The 21,951-nt window shown below is 40.0% G+C and overlaps 1 protein-coding gene across 1 annotated transcript in view; it reads right to left on the bottom strand.

Annotated features, from left to right (window-relative positions):
- Window positions 1-21,951, bottom strand: part of LOC121954897 (stromal membrane-associated protein 1-like) — a 162,295-nt gene that overhangs the window by 50,412 nt on the left and 89,932 nt on the right. Inside the window, exon 8 of the mRNA XM_088086534.1 lies at window positions 18,552-18,667. Within this exon, the coding sequence (XP_087942660.1) occupies window positions 18,552-18,667 (116 nt within the window). The remainder of the gene's footprint in view (window positions 1-18,551; window positions 18,668-21,951) is intronic.

Raw genomic sequence — 21,951 nt, 5'->3', positions numbered from 1 at the left:
TGCAGATGATGTGGTCCTGTTGGCTTCATCAGGCTGTGACCTTCAGTTCTCACTGAATCAGTTCGCAGCCGAGCATGAAGCGGCCGGGATGAGAATCAGCACCTCCAAATCCAAGGCCATGGTTCGCAGTCGGAAAAGGGTGGAGTGCCCTCTCCAGATCGGGGACGAGATCCTGCCCCAAGTGGAGGAGTTTAAGTACCTCTGGATCTTGTTCACGAGTGAGGGAAGGATGAAGCTGGAGTGTAGCGTCTGCAGTAATGCGGACTCTGCACCGATCTGTCGGTGCAGGATCTTTGTTCCTACCCTCACCTATGGTCACGGTCACTTTGGGTAGTGACCGAAAGAACAAGATCGCGGGTACAAGCGGCCAAAATGAGCTTCCTCCGTAGGGTGGCTGGGCTCTCCCTTAGAGATAGGGTGAGAAGCTCAGTCTTTCGGGAGGAGCTCGGAGAAGAGAAGCTGCTCCTCCACGTTGAGAAGAGCCAGATGAGGTGGCTTGGGCATCTAATTAGGATGCCCCCAGGACGCCTCCCTGGTGAGGTGTTAAGGGCACGTCCCACCGGTAGGAGGCCCCGGGGAAGACCCAGGACACGCTGGAGTCTCACAGCTGGCCTGGGAAAGAGCTAAACGAAGTGGCCGGGGAGAGGGAAGTCTGGGCTTCCCTGCTTAGGCTGCTGCCCCCACGACTGGACTCCGGATAAGTGGAAGAAAATGGATGGATGGAGGGTGTTTCAGTGTAGACAGTGTCCACCCTTTTATGGGCAGACACATTCAATATTTTGGGCAGTTAACTGTTATTTTCTAATGTTTCCAGGCTAACATAACAGAATTTCATGATTTTTTTTTTTGTTGACCTTTAGATTTGAAAACACTTTAACAACTAATGTGCTACTTTCTTTTATTTTTTGCATAACAGGTTTTTTAAAAAGTAACCACTTGCATCTTCACTGTGGTGCTCCTACACTGTCAGTATCCTGTTATTAGTAGTTTTGATTCATGGAGTGAAGAATTTGTCTGTTGCTGTGAAGTAAATGGTTGTAGCAGCCACTAAATCTGATGAACCATCAGTTAGAAAAACAATAAGAATAAAATATAAATGGCAATTCATGTATTACCTCTTTATATCATTGATTATCTCTAGAGAATAGGCCTGAAAACTTACGTACATCTCTGAGTGATTATTGATGATTTCATAGCCTCATCTGGGCAATGAATCCTCCAGGATACAGACAATGATTACTTAATTATCAAAGCTGTGATAATGCAAATCATTATTTTTCAACAAGAACATATTAAATCTTTAAAAAACAATTTTCTAAAACAAAATCCCCCCCAAAGTATAATAAACATGAAAAATCAACAACACGTGCATCGTGGCCATCAAGTTTTTGTTAAGCGTTCACGTGGGATTACATTTTGTACTATGCTACAAATGAGTATATTTCTGAATGTTGGCGTGAAGTCACATGACCTGAGTACCTGATCCATCACACATTCAGTGTTTCTTATGATGATAACTTCTCCCATTAAATACCCTTCTGCTCACAGCCTCAAATTTGAGGGTTAAGCAAAAGAGACAGTGGAGTGGTCTTTGCCTCATCTTGTTGCACGTGTTTGGTGAATTAAGGCCTCTTTTGGCACAAATGCGAGAGTCTAAACATCTTCCGGTGGCCTTTCACTCCTTCCTCCATCTGTGACTGCCAGATACTCCAGAAGCATTAGCTCAATCTGCTTCAAAAGAACAGCAAAGCAGTCCTGCACATTTCTTGCCAAAACCCATATTGGTGGCACACAATGTAAAATGCACTGCTACATCACACTACCTTTAGAGGACAAGAAATTTAAGTATGTCACATGTGCATCAATCCTTTTGTTTTCTCACTCACACAAGTAACACACGTACCCACACCGTCTACATAGTGTGTGATGTGTTGCGGGCTCCTAGCAGCGCATTGTGTGATAGAAAGCCTTTTTAACAAGGCTCCATTCTTCTCAGCCACTGTTGGTGCTGATGGGTGCAGCCAGACCTCAGAATTACCACTCTGACAGCCTCTTACTCACTGTCGCTATCCCTAGACCTCTACATCCACGCACACGTGCCCCCACACACACACACTGACACACACTATACTATCTTTCTCTCTTTGGTTTTCCATCACTGCTTGAAATACTCATAAACTCCCCATCGATAGACCATCTGTGTCTTTAAAACCACACTGGGCTCTGTGTGTGTGTGTGTGTGTGTGTGTGTGTGTGTGTGTGCGCGTGTGTGTGTGCTAAAGGATTTGGGCTAATTTACTGCAAACAAAAGCAAAGCCTGCCTTGGAAATCTGGACTCAAGAAAGAGAGTGCCAGTAAGGAACAGGGTGGAAGAAAAGGGGGGAAGCAAAATGAAAGGAAGAACAAGAAGGAAGGAATCAATTGCTGCTCAGTTCATTACCTCATCGCTCTCTACCTCCCGCAACTTTTTCTTCTGGTCTCAACAAACTGTATTCACCCCTCCAGCTCCTCAAGTCCTAATCCTTTCCTCAGCAATCAAGTGCATTTCCTTTTTCTGTTCTTACTTCACTTTCCATCTCCTCCTTCCTTCCTTCCTTCTCTCCTTCTTCCATTACATTTAATTTTCCTCATCCAATTCTGAGTGGCTATTTGTGCTAAAGGCTATATGTTCTTGCTGTGCTATTGTTTTGTACAGTTCTTACTGTTTCTTGCTGCTTTGCATGGCTTATGTTCTGTTTTGGGAGTTCCTGTTTGTTGTAGCTGTTGCTGTCTTTATGGTTCCCTGCTGCCGTTGTTATGTGAATTTTGTCATTTTACAGGTTTCAAAACATCTTGCCAAAGGACTACAGTTGAAAATTAGCCCAGTGGATAACACTGGCACATTTACACGAATGTTAATAATGCATGTTGTCCTTAGAAATAAAATAAATGAAATAAAATTCCTGTTGCCTAACTAACGAAGGCAAAGAGCCAATCAGAGAGTAGGGCGAGTCATGCCCCCACTATCCTTGGAAGCGCAAATTGTGACAGTACAAACTTTCCAATGTTGCAGCTAAACAGTGTACTAAAATGTGTTACTGAAAAAAGTGTGAGGTGAGAAATAGGCAATGCAGAACAAAATCTTGATTCATATTTTTTGACTAATCCACCAAGGTTTTTTTTTTTTTCCAGGGTTGACAACGGCAGCACATGCAGATGAAGCAGCCAGTAGTTCCTCAAATTCTTGTTACTTTTGTTATATTTTCCATTTTTTTTCCTACTCCATGGCCCCTTCTGCTGAAGCGTGACTTTCCTATGATAGAGAAGCACTCATCAACATGGGGAAAAGTTGTGTGGGTCTTGGACTGAATGCAGCAGACCGTGAGAGGATCTGCACAAACAGCATATGCCAAGCTGCCAGTCAGAACAGAGGAGAAAAACAAAACAGAAAGCGCTGAACGAAGAGAGGGAGGAGAGCATCCATCATGGCGACGCTGACCCGCCTTGGACCGAAAGCTGTTCCTCTACCAAGCCTTCTTCTGGCTATTGTCCGTTTGCAGGAGAATAAAATGGATGAGACACTCAGCAACGGGAGATCATAGACTGCTCTGCGCACATCTTCACAGAGACATGGTTAACCCCTAGCAACTTGGATCAAGCTGTTGCACTGGATGGGTGGACTTTGTTCAGAGCAGACAGGTCACAAGACTCCGGTAAGGGAGAGGGGGAGGGCTTTGTGTTTATATAAATGATGCTTGGTGCTCAAACAGTTAAAGTGGATGGACTGTGCTCACCAGATGTTGAGTTTTTGGTGCCAAGATATCGTCCATATTATCTGCCCAGGGAATTCACCAGTGTTTTTATTGTTGCCATTCCCCCAGATGCAAATTCAAAAAGTGCACTGCAGGAATTGTATGATGCCATCAGCAGCAACATCACCAAGCAACCAGATAGAATTTTCATCATAGCTGGTGACTTTAATCAAACAGACTTCACATCTGTCTTACCTAAAATCCACCAGCATGTCCAGATCCCCACCAGAGGAAGAAGTATCCTGGATTACGTGTACACAAATATTCCTGACAGCTACAAAGCCCTCCAATGCCCTCACTTTGGCCTGTCAGATCATACTTCTCGGCTCCTTCTGCCGACATACTGTCAGCTGATAAAAAGGATCAAACCAACAGTTAAAACTGTTAAAGTGTGGACAGATAAAAAATATGCATCTTCTGTGACATCTTATATCAGCAAATGTGTTGATGGCATGGTGATCACAAAGATGGTGAGATCACTCCCCAACCAAAAAGCCTGGATGAATGGGGAGGTGAAGGCTCTTCTCAGAGCAAAAACAGCTGCCTTTCAGGCAGGGGACAAGGAGGCATATATCATCGCCAAAGCACGACTGAGAGCTGGAAACAAGGAGGTTAAGAGGAGACATCAGAAGAGACTGGAGAGAGACCTCAACAGCTGCAACACTAAAGATATGTAGCAGGTGATTCAAAATGTCACAGGCTACAAAAGCAGGAGCGCCCCAATCATATGTGAGGCCATGCTGCCAGACTCAGCTATGAAATCTACTCCACCTCCAGAGGACTAGCCACTCTCAGTGACCACAGAAGGTGTGAGAAAACTCCTGCTGAGAGTAAATATAAACATGTCCTCAGGACCAGACAGCATTCCTGGACGTGTACCAAAAACTGCTGATCAGCTAGTAATGTTAGAACTGACATTTTTAACATCTGACTCTCACAAGAGACTGTTCCCTCCTGCCTCAAGACAGCCATCATCATTCCTGTACCTAACAAGTCTGCTGTGTCTACTCTTGCTCAACGTCAGTAAAACCAAGGAGCTGATTGTTGATTTTAGAAAGAAGGAGGCAGAGACACACACCCCTGTCTACATCAGTGGAGCTGAGGTGGAGCAGGTGAACAGCTATAGGTTCCTTGGAATTACGATCACTGAGAACCTATCTTGGTCATCACACATCACCACCCAGGTTAAAAAAATACAGAAAGGCTCTATTTCCTACGGAAACCTAGGAAGGCTAAATTCCAGTGCAAGATCCTGTTTAATTTCTACAGAGGATCAACAGAAAGCATACTGACTGGAAACATCACAAACTGACATGATTCGATGACAGCCCAGGACAGGAAGGCTCTACAGCCGATGATTAAAACTGCCCAGAGCATCACTGGCTCTCATCTACAGAGCATCAGTGACCTTGGTGAAGTGAGGTGTCTGCACAGAGCCCAAAAGATACTGAAAGACAGCAACCACGCCAGCCACAGTCTGTTCACCCTGTTGCCATCTGGAAAAAGATACAGAGGTATCCGTTGCCGAAACACCAGATTACGAAGCAGCTTCTTTCCCTAGTCTGCAAGACTCCTCAATTCCTCCTTCCACGCCAAAAGATGTAGCAGGACGTAGGGTCAACTTTAATTTAATTTCTTCTTAAACCACATTTAAGAAAAATTACAAATAAATCTACATTGTACCTTACCTTGTAAGAAGTTCACAGGCAGTGATTGGCATGACAGCTGCTCTCTCTGAAAACAACCAGTGAATGGCCAAAGTCTCCTGTCACAGGCTAGATTTCCCAAAGCCTGAAAAATGAGCTGAGAGGTGGTTGAGTCTAGTGCTCTCTCGGACCATTTGAATTACAACACGCTCAAAGTTTATAATAGGAATTTTTGCCAAATGATGCCAGAATTAAACAGTCTACCCCTGCTTTAATGTGAGTTATTTATATGATTTATAATTATCACCCCACTCTGCAGTCCCCCACCGTTCTACTTTACATTTTAGCATCTTTAAACTCATTTTATTTATTTTATGGCCCTAGGCTTTACCGTTGTTGCTCAGTTCTATCAAACATGTTTTTTTCTAGCTTCAGCAGTTTTAGCAAAAAAAGAAGAAAAAAAAAGAAAAAACTGTATTTTACTTTTGCAACACCAAAGGCGAGGCAGATAATGTTATTGATTGGCTGGAGAGCCACAGAGACAAGTTCAAGACCAAAACCAAGCTTGAAAAAGATTGACATTGGAAAAGTGTCAGACTCAAAATAAATGTTGTGTTTACAGCTTGTTGTGCTGCTCCCTCCTCAAAAAATCAATTCATACAGGTTGAATAGAGTTGGAACTGTGTTTGCGGTTCATCTTATCTTCAGAAACAGGTACACATACTTATCAGTACAGTCAGCTTTATGCATTGTTGCATTACCTATTGTGTGTTTCCTGGTAAAGGCTTTTTTTCTCATCTTGTATCCTTTAAGATCAGACATGCTTTGTTTCTAGTTGTCTGCTGATCACCATCTGATTGTGCTGCTGTGTCATTAGGCTGCTCTTTGATGTGATGGCTTTGTTTGTCAGATGGTGTCTCAAGAAGAATACTGGTTTAAAAAATTCCCTTTTTAAACCAGTCTTCAAATGGCGTGCAGGCCTCATTTCCACCGGTGTTGCTCTGGATGAAAATGAAAATCTTTCCAGCATTTGCTGACCTGTGCACTTAGAAACTTCAAATTTAGCTGCAATTTGGTGCTGGGGTTGCTTTTCAACACTCAGGAGAACCATTTGGTTCCCAACTACTTCATTAACACTCCTCTAACATCATTACTAACCACTAGAGAAAAAGCCTTAGTAATAGGGACAATTACAGCTGGAGGGTTGTAGTGATTTGGTCAGTATACCAGTGTCTAAAAGACAAAAACTACTGCAAGTGTGAACTATGAGCATATAACTTTAACATTTAAATTCAATTATTGTTTGCAATATGGCATTAAGAATCATTCACTGTAGAATGATAATGACTGTGGACAAGATTTACTTAAAATAAAATAAAAAAATAAAATATATTTACTTTGGCCTTTGTTCAGTTTTACATGCTGTTATTTTTTAAATTGTATTATTTCTTTTTATTTAACCTTCATTCAAGCAGGTTAGTCCCATTTAGATCAGTAATCTCTTTTTCAAGGGAGACCTGAAGCAGTGAAAATACAAAGTTGCAGGCAGAGACACAAAGGGAGACAAAATATAATCAGCAAGCACTAAAATTTTGCATTAAAAATAACTATCTATGAAAATTTTTGGAAACTTTCTGGAAATCAGTTGTATAACCAGGCAGGCTAAAAACATGACATCCTATATAATCTGCTTCTAAGTTTTTCATTTTAGATTTAAAATTATTTAACGACACCAGCTCCTTGAGTTACAAGTCATTCTGTAACAAATTGCAGGCTGAGGGTGCACAATACCCTTTGCCCAATTTCTGTCCGAGCGTTTGGGACAGAGAGCATAAAGAGGTCCTGAGAACGATATGTTTGATGCTTAATTATTTCCCTATGTAGCCTATATTTCCACCAGGGTTTTTCCTGTCTTTTTAAAGTTTTGCCCAATTTCTGTCAACGGACAATGTTGCTTACAAAGCAACAACTTTGTCTTAAAAGCCATAATCGCTTCTGGTGATTTTATTTAGTCTGCTCATTTGTTCTCAGTGTTAACTTAGGGTTCATATTTAACACTGCAAATATAAAGCAAATGATCAGTCACTACTGGTCCACTTTTTATCTCCCCATCAGTAGTATGTACAAAAATACTGTCAATCGATGTTGCACTATCCTTGGTTATTCTGCCAGGCTTTTCAATTAATGGATAAAAAGTCAAACCAATCATGGCAGTTAGGAATTTACGAAATGTGTAATTTTTCATTTTCTCCCCCTTAAGTCATTCCCCCATGCAGTTGACAAATACATAATCAACCTCTGATAACATGTTTTATTCTACTATTTGCACAACCTTCCCTGAAATGTACAGGCAATGAGGAGAGAGATGCTCCATGCAGACATAAACAACACTCGAACTGCAAAGCCTGATTAAATCTGACCCCCAGGTCTGTTATTGATTCCTCAAAAACTGGGTAACCTGTGTGAACCCAGCAGCTTTAGGGGGGAAACTGAAATAATATTGGTCGTGGTGATTCAAGCCAGTGCTTCAGATGTGTTTGCACCATTGCTCTCATTCTCTCAGGGCTGGTGGGACTTCATGATCCACGTCTTGTGTGTCCCCGTCCTTACCCCCCCACCTTCCTGTATTCGTTCATTCGTCTCCTAACCTGCTCTCCACCCACTCGCCCCTCATCCATCTTTGCCCTGAATGGTTTTTCCTCCATAACACGTTTTTCTGCACCCTCACTCTTTTCTCCCTCCTTCTACCTTTCATCCCCTGCCCACCACTACATGTTTCTACTTTTTTTCTGGCTTGTTTTTTTTTAGCTTTTCCTGGAAAAACATATTTAATAACTACATTTTTCTCACTCCATGTGGGGTGAATGAGAGATAGAGGACAAGACATAGAGCGAAAGCGTGCGTGCATGCATTTTGTGTGAAAAAGAGACAGAGAGAAAGAAAAGGAGAGAGAGGAAAATGCATGGTATAACATAAATCCTGCCCCTCCTACAAGGCTGTAATCATATTTTTGTAATTGACGTATTCGCAGATAGGCGAGCTCTCCCCAATGCCAGTTAATAGCTGCACGAATCAGCAGGCTGCCGGCTTTCTCTTTCTTCACGCACCCAGCTAATCACAGCTGTAAAGAAATATCTGCCTGCTGAATCCCAAAGTCAGCCCTCTGTATGTGTTGTGTGTAAGGTTAGGTGGAAGTGCACTGACTGCCAAAACTGTGCCCTTATTTGCACTTCTTGCTTGCAAGTGGGAGAAAAGGTTGACACGGCAATGATAGTGCTACAGGTAAGTTCATGGAGTTTCCTCACAGGAGCATGAATCTGCACAGCAAATTCTGTGTCTGACTGAAGGATGTCAACGACAACCACTTATTTGTTATCCCAGCCCATTCTCATCCAACAATCATCAAAGACCGCCGCTTTGAAAGTGCTTTTGGTGTACAATCCCAATGCCAAAAGCCACTGTTTGCATTCACTGATACACCCCTGCCTGGACAGCATCAGCTGAGAGCATGGCTGGACAGAAGCAGTTGTAGTGTTGTTATGTGCCACTGCATGGCTGGATGGCACCTGCCGCAGCAGCCTGACATGCGGACATGGCAGTATTGCCTGAGAACGCGGCCGAACAGAATCTGTGACTTTAGTATGAAACTCCAAAGAACAGGGTCAGTTTGAAACATTGCCGGTAACAACATAATACAAGGAGTGTGACAGCACCTATAGGGTGGGCAGGATCTACCAATTCCTGAACTTCAATGCAGTATTGCAGTGGTTTTTTTTTTGCCTTAATGCCCCAAAATTAACAAAAACTGACATCCCTAGTCTGAGGGAGTCAGGGGTCAAGAGGCTCAGAGTTTGACCTTATTGTGGTCCCAAAGGAAAGGTCACATAAATCAAACTTGTTTCTGCCCTTTAGGAAACAGAAACATGCACATGCCATCAGTTTGCCAGACTTGTTGGTTACAGGCAAACCGATCAGACTAATGTCCACACCAAGGCAGAGGCAGTTACTGTCCGCATTCTGTGAGGTAACAGCAATTCCTTTTCATGCTGCTGGAAATGTCAGAGAGTCTCCACGCTCCGCTGGACATGGCTCAGACAAAGACAAGCAAGATTTCTCCCGGTGCAAAAACTGAACTTTTGGTGGAGTTTGAAGTCAACATGCGAGAAACGTCTTTGGACTCAGTGGTGTGTTAATACACAATGAATAAAAAAAGTCCTGGCTTTTATTGAGAGCAGTGGTGAACTCCATCTTCTGAATAGAATACTTGTGACAGAAACAAAATGTACTCTTTGACATTCAAATAATACATTTTACAAGACAGACAGTGCTGCCGCAGGCAGAGGGCCATGTGAGAGCAGTCTGTCTGGTATCAAACAGCCAACACAGAGCAATCACTGGCAGTCTGTGAAGTGCTGCCTGACAGTCCAAGGCTTAAACAGATAGTGCAACTGCACTGCAGTGTTAAATAATTATTTATTATCAAATGACTCTGTTCTAGCCTGCATCACTTCAAAGGCCTCTCCATGGAGCTAATGTGTATGTAATTGTTATTTAATCTGACAAAAAAGTGGTACAAAGTACATATACTGAAGTTCATGTTGAGGTACTTTGGTATTCTATTTCAGTATTTCTATACTTTTAAGAGAAAAACTCAGTCTTTTTGTATTTCTCTACATTCATTTGGCAGCTACAGTTACTCATCACTTTGCAGATTATGACTTCAAAAACAACTTATTAGCTTATGTAACACAATGCATTATTGAAGCTTAAACTTGTGATTGTTCAGTAAGTAAAAGTATCAATAGAAGTCAGTTAAACTACTACAACAAGCACAAGTCCGGCATTCAAAACCTTATTTCGGTAGAAGTACAGAAGTATTATCAATAGTATTTGAAGAAAACTAGAGTTGCCTCCCTGCAGTTGTATGTCTCCATGCACCAGTCAAGTTGCACTTATAGTTTACATGTCTATAAAAACATGGATGCTAACACACATCTTCTCCTCGGCAGCACAGAAGAACTCCAGAGACAGCACAGTTTTAAGGTGGACACCCAAGATTAGTGTCACCACTTCAGTATCTCAAATCAAATGTCTCATCTTCTGTTCCTGAGTTTGACATTGAGTAACAGCCAAAAAAGCACCTTGACAGAACATTATGATGTCACAGCAAGTTGAGACTTTGAGTTTTGAATATAAAATGGCATCAGTTAATCGTCACATTGGCAATTGGCAAATTTGGTCAAAATTAGAATTATTGAGGAACAGTCAAAAAACGTGTTTTGGTAGGGCATAGTGACATTGACCTCAAACCACCAAATCGGAACTAGTTCATTGTTGAGTATAAGTGGACATTTGTGTCAAATTCGAAGAAATTCTAAGATATTGTGATCACAAGAATGAGCCAAACAAGGTCACAGTGACCTTGACCTTTGACCAGCAAAACCTAATCGATTCATTGTGAAGTCAAAGTGGACGTTTGTGCACAATCTATAAAAATCTCAAAGTTTTCTTGAGATTCTGTGTACGCAAGAATGAGAAAGATGCAAGGTCACGATGACCTTGACATTTGACCACCAAAATATAATAAGTTAAATATTTAGTCCAAATAAACCAAATTTTGAAAAAATGTCCTTAAGGCATTCTTGAGATTCCTACTTCATGAGAATGTAACGGACAGACGCTCAACCCGAAAACTTAGAGATTTATTTCATCATTTTAACATACAGCATTAGGAGACTCTTAATATGTGACAATGTGTAAGTAGCTTGTTTTACAGTATACTTTATATATGGGTCAGTAGTTTAGACCTGTAATCCAATACTATCCAGCCTAAGAGTAGGGGCCCTCCAAAGGGCCACAATATAAATGTAAGCATCAAGACATGATTAATGGGTTCAGAGAACAGCATGCATTATGCAGCTCATGATGGGTGTGAATTTCTAGTCCTGTCTCTGGTGTCAGAGTGCTGTCAGATATCAAAAACCGTTTTTTCACCACAATTTGATACAGTCTTGCTTAAGCTTTTTACATTAATGATCTATAGCCTTCAGCTACGACCCAAATTGCAACAGCCAAAGTAATGCATCAATTAAATAAATATTTATTTACTTTTTAAGTATTCACATGGTGGAATGCAGTTGTTTTCATGTTCTTCGTTATACTATGTTATGTTCATACATTTTTTTAAATACTTGTTTAAAAAGCCTACAAATACTAGTCATCATTTCTTTCACTTTTTTAGTAACCATTAAAGAAACTCCAAAAATAAAAGAAATTAAAGAAACTTCCTTATTTCCTCTAAGTGCAGAGCACCGGCATGGTCTCGACTGCATTTGAATTTATGCTCATTTGGGCATGAATCCAACTTCATAATTTAAGCTTAGAAATGCTTGCACAGTATATATTTGTACATAGCTAACATTGATTAATGAGGCCCCATGTAAGAGGAAGAATAAAGGATGTTCAGGGAAGGAGGCAAAAAAAGGAGAAAGAAGGCAGACATATGAAGGTCGAGTAGGTAAAGAACAGGAGCAGGACTCTGTGCAGATTCAAGGAAAATATATTCATGTGAAAGAATGAATGGTGAGTGACAGGGAAGGGAGAAGTAATACAGATAATAAAACAGCATAAAAATGTCAGAAAATGAGATAGTCTAAGGTGTAGGCAAAGAGAGGAGACCATTAGAGGGAGTATAGAAGAACTATTCTATAGTACTATACTATATACTATAGTGCTGGGAGCTTTAACTGTAGTTGCTGTGAGGGTCAAAGGACAGAGGGATGCTGTATGGTGTAAAGCCCTCTGATTTTATTGAATTGAAGTGAAGTGAAGTGAAGTGAAGTGAAGTGAAGTGAAGTGAAGTGAAGTGAAGTGAAGTGAATTGAATTGAATTGAATTGAATTGAATGGAATGGAATGGAATGGAATGGAATGGAATGGAATGGAATGGAATGGAAAGTTTACAGATAATGGCCAGACAGTATTTAACATTGCCAAACAATTAAATCCTGTAGCTTTTATTGCTTTGGTATTGTCTTTTGCTAAATTTCTAAATTTGATTGACTCCAAAAGTGGCTGCAGTTTTTTTGAGACAGTTATAAAGGGAAGGTGGCATTCACCTACAAAATGTCACTCAAATGAACACATGCCAAATAGGATGACACTCTGAATGATCACAAAGACAGACAAACAGGCAGCAATGAAATACAAAAGAACTGTGAAGACACACACAAGAATTACAAAAAGTGTCAAAACAACTGCAAAGAGATACATAATAACTGTAAAACCACACAACCACAAGAAGACACAAAAAGACCATGGAATGATGCAAGGTAACTGCAAAGAGACATACAATAACAACAGAAGTGGCAAAGCAATTACAGAAACAAAGTGACCATAAAAAAGACACAAAATGAATTCAAACAGGGACAAAATTACCACAAAAAAGGTGTTTGTACGAGGGGCCATGTCTAATAATCCACCTATTCACACATGCAGTTTAAAATGATAACACTTTCAAAATAACCACTCAAAATCTGTGGCAATTTTTGAAAATGTGGGATCCTTAATTTCAAACAAAGTACAAAGTAACAAAAAACAAAAACTTTCAATTCTAGTCTACCATCAAACATATTAGATTTCACCAGCTTTAGCTACCTTACTAATTACCATAAGCCCTCTGAGTTGGTTGAACACTCTGTCTCTGGCTTTTTAATGTGTCCAGCTGGCTCTTAGGATACTACGCAAAAAGCTTTGAATTATGAAATTTGAATTATGCATTTGATGGCTATAAACATTATTATTATAATAAATGAGAAGGTAACAGCCAATAGGTCTCTAGAGAATGTCATCATCCTCACCAGCTTACGTAGAAAACATGGAAATAAAGGAGCAGTATTAACTACAATGTCTTAAAGTTAACATTGCTCAGGCTGTGATCAGATGTTTCACTGCCCTCCACACACTCAGTTTGGAAAAGGGGGGAGTTCTGCACTACCCAGTGATGCTAATGAAGTGCTAACTGTTGGCATGGAAGAAACAATAGGTCACAAGTGTGGGTAACTAGTTAGCTAGGTATGCTAACATTATTAGCAGGGTGTCAGGAGGGTGTCAATTTGAGCTCCTTAAACGTTGAGATGCAATGACGTGCCGTAACTAATTACTGTCCCTTTCCTCCCATGCAGCGCTGTAACAGCAATCCAAATACTGCACTGAGTTTGAAAGAGTGACTTAATGAGTTAGAGATACAGAAAGAGGAGAAACCACTGAAAACTGAGACCTGAGACCTCTGTCCCTGCTGCTGTCTACGGTTTACCTGTTCTCCGGCCTGTCTGTGGCATCGCATGGACACACCAACAAAACAACCCACATAAACACATATACACAAAAGCTGACAGAAAGCCAGACTCATGCTGGAGCAGTGTGTTTAATGGCAATGGAAATGCAGTCATTTAGCGGGGTTCCCCATGTTTTAAAAACCTGCACTAATGCACACGCTAAATCTGGTGGGAAAGAAGTATTAGTTATTGTGTTTTGGTGCCTCTATCTTTAAACCCTTTTCACAAAAAAAGTTCAGTCTGCTCTCATTACTGAGAGTTTCAAGGTCTACCGCGTTCATAGTGTCTCTGCATTGATATTGTATAGGAGTATGGTGGCACTTTTTACCTTGAAAAAGCACCAAAAAGCATCTAAACCAAAATCTTTACGTGTTCCAGCAGGAATATGATTCCAAATCTGGTGAAATTAACAACAACCAAGATTACATGATTCTCTGACATTAGCATATAGCTACATGTGGTAGTGTATGTAATGTCAACACCTGCAGTATTGCGTCTGGAGTGGATAATCATATGGAGAAATCTGTCATGAGCTGACATCAGCTTGTCTCGAAAGTAGAAAAAAAACGTTGGAAAAGGGTATTCAGAACCATCTGAAGCCTGAGATTTGTGCTCACATAGATTACTTTTAAATATGTTTATGTCATTATTTGAAACTTTCACCACATTTAATATGAACATACACTGTAGCATTATAACCCTTTGCACACTTGGCATGTACAGGATTCCAAAACCTGGCAGACCTGCTTTGCCTTGTTATTGGTGCTAAGCTATGATTGGACAATCACAGACGGTCGATTCAGAACCATCCTGACTGTGCTGACCTTTATGGGGAACACACAGAACTAGAGGATCCAAAAGGAAGAAAGCTATTAGCTGTGCCACACCATCCAATTTTATATAACCCCGCTCTGCCAAAAAAGCTTTCCTCTCTGTATCTGTTTTGTCTCCAACAAAACCTACCCACAACCAATGGTACAGTACTGAACAAGGGGTCACTCTGTCACAAACTTTTTGTAAGAACACGCAATTGAAACACTCTGTGCCAGTCTTGCTGCATTCAAGTCAAAGGGGATAGATAGTAGAGATGGAAAGATTCCTATGTTCATGACATGCACTTGCCTTAACGTCATCAGACAACCCTACACTGTTGTATGATTGCAGTGTGAGGGTTAAAAATAATGTGCATTGAAAATGTGGCTCTATGTTTGGCTTGGCAGACTTTTGGTAAAGTGAGGCATACATATTTGTTTGTCTTTTCAAGCGCTTAAACAAGCTTGATAAGCTCGAGGTTACAAAAATCTTAGATTCCCAGTTGCAATTACAACTTGGATGTTGGAAACTAGTATTTGTGGTAAATACCATATGGTCTAAACTAAGGATGGGTAGGAGTGCTCGATTTGGACGTGCATTGATATCGATTGATATTCATTGATTAATCACCACCTTACCTCCTTCATGTCAATGTAACTTTTTTTTTTTTTTTTACAATTTAGGTCAAACCACTAGTTTTTTGTCAGTTGACAGTTTTAATAGTGTCCCATCTTTTTCGAAATCGGGGTTGTATTTCATTGAAGAGCTGCCTGCAGTGTATTGCTTCACTCAGTACCTCCTCGCCCTGCAAAGAGGAAAATTATTACAAAGACTACTGCTACAGGAGTGTGAGCTCTTCACCGGGGGAACAGTTGGTGAGAGTCCACCTGTACACATACACACAGTTTGACAGGGCTAACTGTTAGCATCACACGGCTAACCTTACCTAACTGTTATTAATAGGTTCAAGGACAGAGACAAGCCGTTTTGGAGTCTGTGTGAGTTTGTTGCAACCATGCAGCCAAGTTTGTTGGTATGGTGCCCGATGTATGCCTCTACTGCTGTGTAAGCTTGTGCTCACTGGGCAGATGTTGAGCTGACCAAGAGGAAAGGACTCCAGATTTCAGAGACAGTCCTTCAATGCTGCAATGCAACAGAAAGTTTGCTTATTTCTTATATTAACTTTGAATTAACAGTTTAATAGGCTAATTAAAGCCTGGTTTTTCTATGAGTAAATTTCAAATTTCTTGACATTGTTTTATGGTGTCTGCAAATTTACATTGCCATTATTACTTCAGATTTCTTCTTTTTTTTGCTAGTACTCAAATACAAGTAACAATTAAACGTGAGTATTTGAACATGAAAGTTAGCTAAAATGGCCATCCCTAGTATGAGCATAACCCTACAAAAAATGATCTCCAACATTTGTGTTCCTAATTGAACAAAAAGGGGACTATATGTGCGGCGTTACCTCACATCACCTGTCACCACTGCAGGGTTTCACAGGGGAGGAAAGAGAAGACTGAAGGGGAGTTTTGGACTAATGGATTTATGGAGATGAGCAGAGGTGCGAGGCACACACAGAGCTGCAGGAGATGGAGTCACAGAGGAGGTGAGCATGGAGTGGAGATTAGAGGTAAATGGAAGGCTGGTAGGGGCAGAGGGGGGGCTTGCAGTTACAGCAGCCCATAATTGTTCATCACGCCTGGGTCCCCAAAGAGTCACTGACTGTTCTAGTCCCGGGAGACTCGGAGATGTGCGTGTGGGTGTATTTGAGAGTAAGATATAACATTTGAAACTTAGGGACAGGTCAGAAAGTGAAAGAATGATTTTTTAACCGCGACTGGGTCACTGTGGATTTATTCTTTGAGTCTGTTTGTGTGTTTGTGTATTCTTTGAAATGCATATTGTGTCTCCTGTTTGTTTTCAGCATGTGTTTTCTTCAGTTCTTCACTAGAAGTGTGCAACGGCATGCATATTCTGAGTTTGTGGGAAACAAGAGAGTTTATATATGTGTCCGCATGAATGTGTCTGTCCTCATTTCCAGCCGAGCCGAGGTCAAAGGCTATGCTTGAGGGACCACAACAGCATTTCAAACTCAACACTGCTCCTTGAAAATGTTTAATTCAAGCAGCCGCACTGGCTCCCCTGAGACTCACTGCTGAGGGACTGACAGAGAAAGGACGGAAAAAATGAGTTCGGACAAATATCTTCTTTTTTTTTCGTTTTTCTCTCCTCTTATTCAGACAAACAGCCAGTTTTGTTTTGTTTTGTTTACCCAGAATATGAAGCCCATCCAAAATGGCTGCAGATTCTCTGGGCACAGAGCTACATCTCGGCTCATCTCCATCATGCCATCACTTCATTTTTTTCAGCTGATTTTTTTTTTTTTTTTTTTAAGACCTGTATTTGTATTTTCTGTATAGAACAAGGTTCTTTTTTACCACTTAATAATAATAATCATAATCACAAATTTATTATTTATGTTTCAACACTAAAGGATCAAATGAAATGATGACATTGTTTGTTGTTGTTTCTTGAGGTCTGCCGAGGCAAGGTTCATTTATTCAAACCAATCAAAGTACGCTAGTTTTTACAAAAATATATCAAATTCAGCGGACACTGAAAAAGGCACACACACAACGGCTTACTTAACATGGGCTACTTACTAATTTTCAGATATAATTTTAGGATTTATTTAAGCAATATCACAGGAGAGGAAGTGATGTTGTACTGTATATCATCACGGCTGTGATTCGGACGTAGGCACGAGGCTGCGGGCCCTGATGAAGGCCACAAGCCAAAATGCATTGGTCATGCAATAAAGTTGTTCTACATACAACAAGTGCTGTTGGACCAACTTTATAGAAAAGTTCACCACTCTCTTTTTCAACACCATTTAAAGATGCTGCTTTTTTTTTTCAACAAAAAAATGTTACACTTGTGCTTCTCTCTCCACAAAACCATCTTTGGCCAAAACACAACCTGCAGTCACCAAAATGCAGAGCGCACATGAACCAGACCACAGCCAAGACTTTCTTTTTCCAGTTTGTTAACAGTTGTTATTTTAATCCTGCAAAACTGGGGCCGACAGCTACAGCTTTCACCTGCTGCTCATTACTAATGTAAGATTTAATTAAAATCAGCAATCGCAATTTGAAAATTGCACCTTAAAAATTGCAGATGATTAATCTTTAAACATAACTCCCTTCACTTTATTCCCACACTCTCTCCCTCCATTTCTCCTCGTCTTTTTTCATTTTTCAAAAAATCTCTTTTTACTTCTTCTTATTTGATTTATTCCTTTATGTCAAATTTTTTCTTAGTTTCGTTTTGCAGGTCTGTGACAAAATGCAAATACACCTGAATGTATTTGATGCTTGTAATCTCTCCCTATAAGTCAAAATTCAGTTTATCCATTTGTGATTTATTCAGCTGCGTAAGGTTAAAGGTACATGTAGACAGCAGCTATAAAATGTATGTTACTGATTATTTTTAATTCTATATTTGGGCTGCATATTTTAATCTGACTCCACTACATAGATTCTATGAGTTACCTTACAGAAGTATAAAAAAATCAGTGAAATACATTATTATTATCTATATTCTAAAAAATAAAAGAATCCCTACCACATGTCTACCACTCCCAGCTGCTCTCTTCTTTGTCACAGTTCACCACTGTTCCTCTTCTCTTCCCTCCTCTTGCTCTCTTTGTCTCTTTGAAGGACAATGGTCAAATTGATTCTGTAAGGGAGGGTCTATGACAGTTTGCTTTGATATAATCCTCAGAGAGTGCACGTCTGCACATATAAGGGAGATGGCATGTTTGTGATGATGCCTTTGTGTGTGTGTGTGTGTGTGTGTGTGTTTGCATCATAGGAGTCTCCGCAGACTCCCTGTGCTGCAGTCTGCCTGTGGTGATAAGCAGATGATGAAAGCCTGAGACCGTGTGTGTGTGTTTGCTACCTGCTGTGTGGTGTTGGAAGAGGGGAGAGGGTTGGAGACCATTGGTCCAAAGATGTCCAGTTCATCACCAATTGGTGCGGCACCACTCGAGCCCCTCCCACCACCTTCTGGAGCATCTGAGACAGAGAGAGAGAAAATCAGATTCACAGATGATTACCTAAAACTAAGAATCTGGCTTTTTAGGTCTTTTGAAAACATTTTTTAATCAACTAACAGCAAAGATTTCTCTCTGCATTTAAATTTAACATTTACCCAGTTGTTAAAGATCATGCAATATGACTGAAAGCTCCAGAAGAGCTATAAAATGTACCTCATGGTGAGGTTGTTTTCTCAGCATGCAGTATATTTAACCACGTATACAACATTTATATTATTTTATAACAACCCTGTTAAACCTGAGCACATTGGCTCAAATTCTTTTAAAAATACATGTAGAAAAGGCAAAAAGAAAAAAAGAAAATGACAAACCCAACAAGACATGACCAAAAGAAAATAGTTCAACACTAGTTAAAAGTTACATGAAAATGACCCGAAATTAGCAAAAACATAAGCAAAAAAAACATACATTACCTGAACCTCACCATGAGGTACATTTTATAAATATAATGATAAATATGACTATAAAACATCAATAATAAATATATATATTTCTATAATCTATATTCACATGTATAATTACAGTGGTCATGAATATTGTTTTCTTGATAATTTTCTAATTATTCTTTTTTAAAGATTATTTTTTTATCTCTTTTTCTTGTCACCTTTTACTTTTTTTTTTTTTTGCAATTTGCAATTTGCAGGACATTTCATGCCAAGATGCTGGTTGCCCTTTTCCCCATGTTTTCAAAATGAATCAAACCAAAAGAAAACTGATCCAGGTTTCAAACGGTTAATTCAGTTACTTAAAAAAATCAGACCAAAAACAATTTGATTTAAAAGACTAAGACTAAGAAATAATGGCCAGACAAAAAGAGGGATTATTGAAGCCAGGAACACAGTAAAAAGTTATAGCACTGACACAAATAGGAATTAATCAGTCTGACCTTCACATACATATGCAATGGTATTTATAAGATTTAAGCTTGTGCAAAACGCCCCACACAACTCATTTTACAATTACCACGGTTGTTAATTGGAACATCCTCAAGAAAATTTCCGATGACTGCACTCCTTCAGAACTTCGCTTCACCCTGAAAATCATTTCATTTATGCGTCTCCTTTTGCCCTTGGAAAAATACTTACTTAATGAATGTATAATTGCAAATGACTCCGTGTCACAGAGCTGGTTTAGTTTGGGGTGTTTTTATTTAAGTTCTGTTGGAGTAACAAGAGTTGATTATTGCACAGCTCTAAAAAGGCACATTTGGTCTGTCAGGGAGCTAAAAAAGCTTCAAAATGCAGCCTTTTCACATCAGTTATTTTGAGATAAAGTGGCAGAAAGGGTGCAGGTGCAAGTAACAATAGCATTGATTACTGATGGCTGCATTCCATTCAGGTGAGCCAGTTCAGGAGACCTGGTATTGTGAGTGTTGACTATGTAGCATGGCTCCTCAAATGGAACGGAACCATCATTATAGTATTTTTGTGTTTCATGATAATAGGATTTATTATCCATATTAGCACACACAAATGAACAGAGCCATTTTTTTATCACATAAATACATAATGACAGTGGACTGGTCTTCCAAATATTCGCATGTTGTATTTTTGAAACTTCAGTGTATATCACTGGAAACTGTCTGTCGATGTAACTGGATGTTTAACCTATAATTACAATCACTTGTGTGCTATTATTTACTCTCTTTTGTGTTCAGCTCTATGGCGCTAAAAAGAATGAAAACAAGGTCAAGAAAAAAAATGTAACCTTCTGCAAAATACTTTTATATCTGCTTTCTCTAAGAGAGTGTGATGAGAAAGAGTGATCAATATCAATCTCATGTCTGTGTGTTAAGTACAGGACTGGAGTCAGGATGTGGTTAGCTGTGAAGATTGGGAGCAGGGTGAAAGCGTTGCCTTAACTCAGACAGTCAGCCTTATTTGATGGTTTCTTTCCCAAGAAGACAAAGGAAATCTTTACCAGGCTGAGTCAAATTTAAAGCCTGGGTAAAGTAAAATCAACAACAGAGTTCCCGTTTTAAAGATGATTAGCATTTTTCTGTGCTCCGTCTCGAAATTTGGATTTTTTTGCAGGTCCATGAGCACAGCGCAAGCAAAATTCAGCAGTAGTTTGAGTCGCCGGTTACCTAATTTATCTTTTGATCTGGTCAGATCTGATCAAATCGATGGATGAGAGGAGAAACAGAGTGCAGTGTGGGTGAATGCAAACTTTTAGACACAGCACGATTAACAGTTTAGTTTTATTCACACTGCGTCTGGCGTTCTGCTGCTCAGTCTGTGACAACAGTACGCTAGGTACTCAAAGAGAGCGTGGCAATGAATAACCGCCGCCGCATACATTTCATAGCATTAGAACATTATTTGTGGTGGCAGATGTTTTTGTGGCAGCCCACCAATACTAAATGAATGTGTGAAAAACCCTGCATTTAAAAAGCTGGAATCTGTGAAGTTTTCCCCCTAAAAATGCTAAGATTGACTGATTACCGAATGTGTTGGCAATAAATTTAGTAGTTTAAAACGAATCCATTAATCGTTGCAGCTCTGGTGGTTAATATCACATTTTTCATTAGCATGACTAATTCAGAATACATATTCAGTTTTGCTTTACTTAGACTTAAAGCTTTGAGTTATCTCTGATGGTTTTTGTCTCTTATTTAGTCAGAACAAATGAGCCAAACTGAAATATGGCAGATCTTTAAGTTGTATAAACTGCAATATTGTTATGGAAAAAGTGTATTGCCCAGAGAGAGACCCTGTCCCATGGTGCTGAACAGGGAACCCCCCGGTACACAATGTACAGCAGTCTGAGAGAGAGAAAGAGAGAGTGATGGAGAGGCAGAATGGGGGAGGAGAGGCAGTGTGTGAAAGAGAAAAGAGAGTGAACCGTGTGTGTGTTTGTGTGTAAGAGCCAGCAGCAGAGGTCATTTATATAACCACAGTGATGAAACATCCATAATTTAGCCCTTTTAAAGTGTGAACAAGACTGAGCTCCTTCAACCAGACAGCAGGGTACAAGAAAAGCCATTTACTGCACGAAGGCCTGAAAGACCACTCAACATCCTTTTAAACCGCTCATTGAAACTAATTTTCAAAGAATTACTTTGATAGTGACATCTTCCATCCTAATAATTAAACTATTGATTTTTTGCCCTCTTTCCATCTTGTGATGCCTCCATGTCATTTATGAGCTCGGCTTTTGTTTTGATAGTTAAAGCCACTGTAAATTGCTGCTTAAAGGAATACCGCTTATTATAATTGTGATTATTGCTTTAGGGGGCTGAAG

Source organism: Plectropomus leopardus, chromosome 13 (assembly GCF_026936395.1).
Source record: "Plectropomus leopardus strain MGB_pleo_1.0 chromosome 13, ASM2693639v1, whole genome shotgun sequence".
Classification (NCBI taxonomy): domain Eukaryota; kingdom Metazoa; phylum Chordata; class Actinopteri; order Perciformes; family Serranidae; genus Plectropomus; species Plectropomus leopardus.
This window is presented reverse-complemented; position numbering and strand designations above follow the sequence as displayed.